The sequence below is a fragment of the Onychomys torridus genome, unplaced genomic scaffold (genome assembly GCF_903995425.1).
Source record: "Onychomys torridus unplaced genomic scaffold, mOncTor1.1, whole genome shotgun sequence".
Classification (NCBI taxonomy): domain Eukaryota; kingdom Metazoa; phylum Chordata; class Mammalia; order Rodentia; family Cricetidae; genus Onychomys; species Onychomys torridus.
The window spans coordinates 3,647-5,737 of NW_023413617.1; the positions used below are offsets into that span (position 1 = coordinate 3,647).

General features: G+C 43.9%; 1 protein-coding gene across 1 annotated transcript; it reads right to left on the minus strand.

Annotated features, from left to right (window-relative positions):
• Nucleotides 1-376: 376 nt before the first annotated feature.
• On the minus strand, nucleotides 377-1,084 carry LOC118576361 (melanoma-associated antigen B3-like). The gene has a single exon (XM_036176647.1). The coding sequence runs from the start codon at nucleotides 1,082-1,084 to the stop codon at nucleotides 377-379; it is 708 nt and encodes a 235-aa protein (XP_036032540.1).
• Nucleotides 1,085-2,091: the final 1,007 nt, after the last annotated feature.

A 2,091-nucleotide genomic window follows, 5' to 3' on the forward strand; every position in this document is an offset into this window, starting at 1 on the left:
CAGATATTGGCTCAAAATTTCTAAAATTGTAAACTGGAATATGATATTACCATTATAATACTTTCACATGGACTTCTAAAGATAGTATATTTGATATACAGATGTTCAATATCAGTAAATAAACTCAAAGTCTAATTCATAAACATTTGACTTTTATTGACTTTTTTTACAAGCCAGGGGAAATATTTAATTCGATTTATTGCATTTAATTTTACCAAACCACATAATGAATGCAATTAAAGGAGACTAGATTTAACTATGTTCTAATCCCCTGCTCTTCCCAGTGTACTGACCTACTAACTCTTAGATTATTTCATATTTTCAAGCAAACCTACTTTGTCATGCTTTATGTCCTTATCTCAATGACAGGAAAACTTTAAGGGTCAACGGGGACAGTGGAATTTGCTGGTAATTTTACTGAGGAATCTTCACTCGTTTGGTCAGTGGCATCAGAGTCATCTTCATCTCTGGCTTCTGTTTGTCCTTGGTAATCTTTCAAAGCCTCTTCATGAATGGCAGAGATGGCACTAGGTGTCGTTTGGTTTATCTTGGCCAAATATTCCAGGACTTTGATCTTGCTTGTTTCAGCATAGGCTTGGGGACCCCACAGGAACTCATAGTGTGGGGGATCACTGCCTGCCACCTGCCTGTACTCCAGGTACTTCAGCTTCACTAAATAATGGGTCATGAGCTTCCGGGGCTCACCAAAGATGCGGTGCTTCTTCCCTGGATAGATTCGCTGCTTCTTCATGGTTTTCCAGACATCTTCTTCACTGGCACAATTGCCCCTAATGAGGATGATACCTAGGACACACATCACGAAAGCAGTCTTGGGAAAGCCTCTGCCAGCACGAATCCTCCTATTGTTGGGGAGCTTCAGCTTGCTGATGAGGTTGTATGAGGGCTCACTGGAGTTGACTTCCCTCACTTCCACCTCAAAGGCATCTTCCAGCTTCTGAGAGGCTTTCCTGAAGATCTCAGGGAAGTTGTCTTCATACTTCTTGGTGATAAGCTTCAGCATGTCTTCCTTAGTAGTAAGCTTCTTCAGATTGAAGTTGTGGAGCAAGTGATGTAAGAGCACCATTACCTTTCTTGTTACCATATCTTGGTGAGGACAGAGGTTGCAGGGCTTGTCCTCAACAGGGCATTCCTTTTTCTTGAATTATTCACTTCCTTTACAGGAACTATCATGTGATTCCAAGGAAGAAATACTCAGAGTGCTTGAGGCAGATGGTGTTGCGTTCTGAGGAGCCTCGGGAGTGCTGGAAGACTCAGCCCCAGGCTGGGTCTGGGAGGCGGCAGACGACTTTTCTGCTGCCCCTCCTGTTTCCTCTGCTATTTCCTGAACACCTCCACTAGCCTGAGCCTTACCTCGGGTCTGGTGGCTTTTCTTCCTGGCATGGTGCTTACTCTTCTGACCACGAGGCATGATGACCTGGCTAGGGACGACAACAAGATGTGGGGGCAGGTTGCTGGAGACACAGACACCTGCCAAGGGGAGAATGAAATTAAGAACACTTTCATCCAGGAGAAATCCACCCTTTGTTTATTTATCTAACTTAGCCTCTGCATGTTTCCAGGAGAGCACTGATGTTAGGAACCTACTGGCCTTCTGTTCTCAACTACCTGTTCCCTAAGGAAGAAGCAGATTAATTCTAGGTTTACAGCCTATCATTACTGCCACTTGTGGGCTTAGCTGAATGCCCCGGGCTGGCACTCATATCTTCTAGCACCTTAGAGTTGTGGGGGCCCTCTCAGTTTCCAGTGAGAATCTTCAAGCAAGTTCTTGGAAATCATGAACCTCTCTCTGCTACCCCTTGACAGTTGTCTTGTTGTGCTATGTTCTGTTGTATGTGGTTCTTCTCATACATGACTTAAACTTCCTTGTAGAAATATTCAGGCCATGTCCTCTAACCAACATTCTTTACCACTATTTCAGCTACAGCCCCATAGCATGGGATTAAATGTGGGTCTGACCCATTACTACTACACAGAATGGAGGCTCCTAGCAGGGAAGAAGTACTCTGATTCCTCCTATGAAATTCTTTTCTAATTTCTGACCATACTCAGAGGACTTATCTGACTAAAGGA

Coding starts and splice junctions, on each gene's coding strand:
- LOC118576361 (XM_036176647.1), bottom strand. CDS start 1,084: ATGGTGCTCTTACATCACTTGCTCCACAACTTCAATCTGAAGAAGCTT.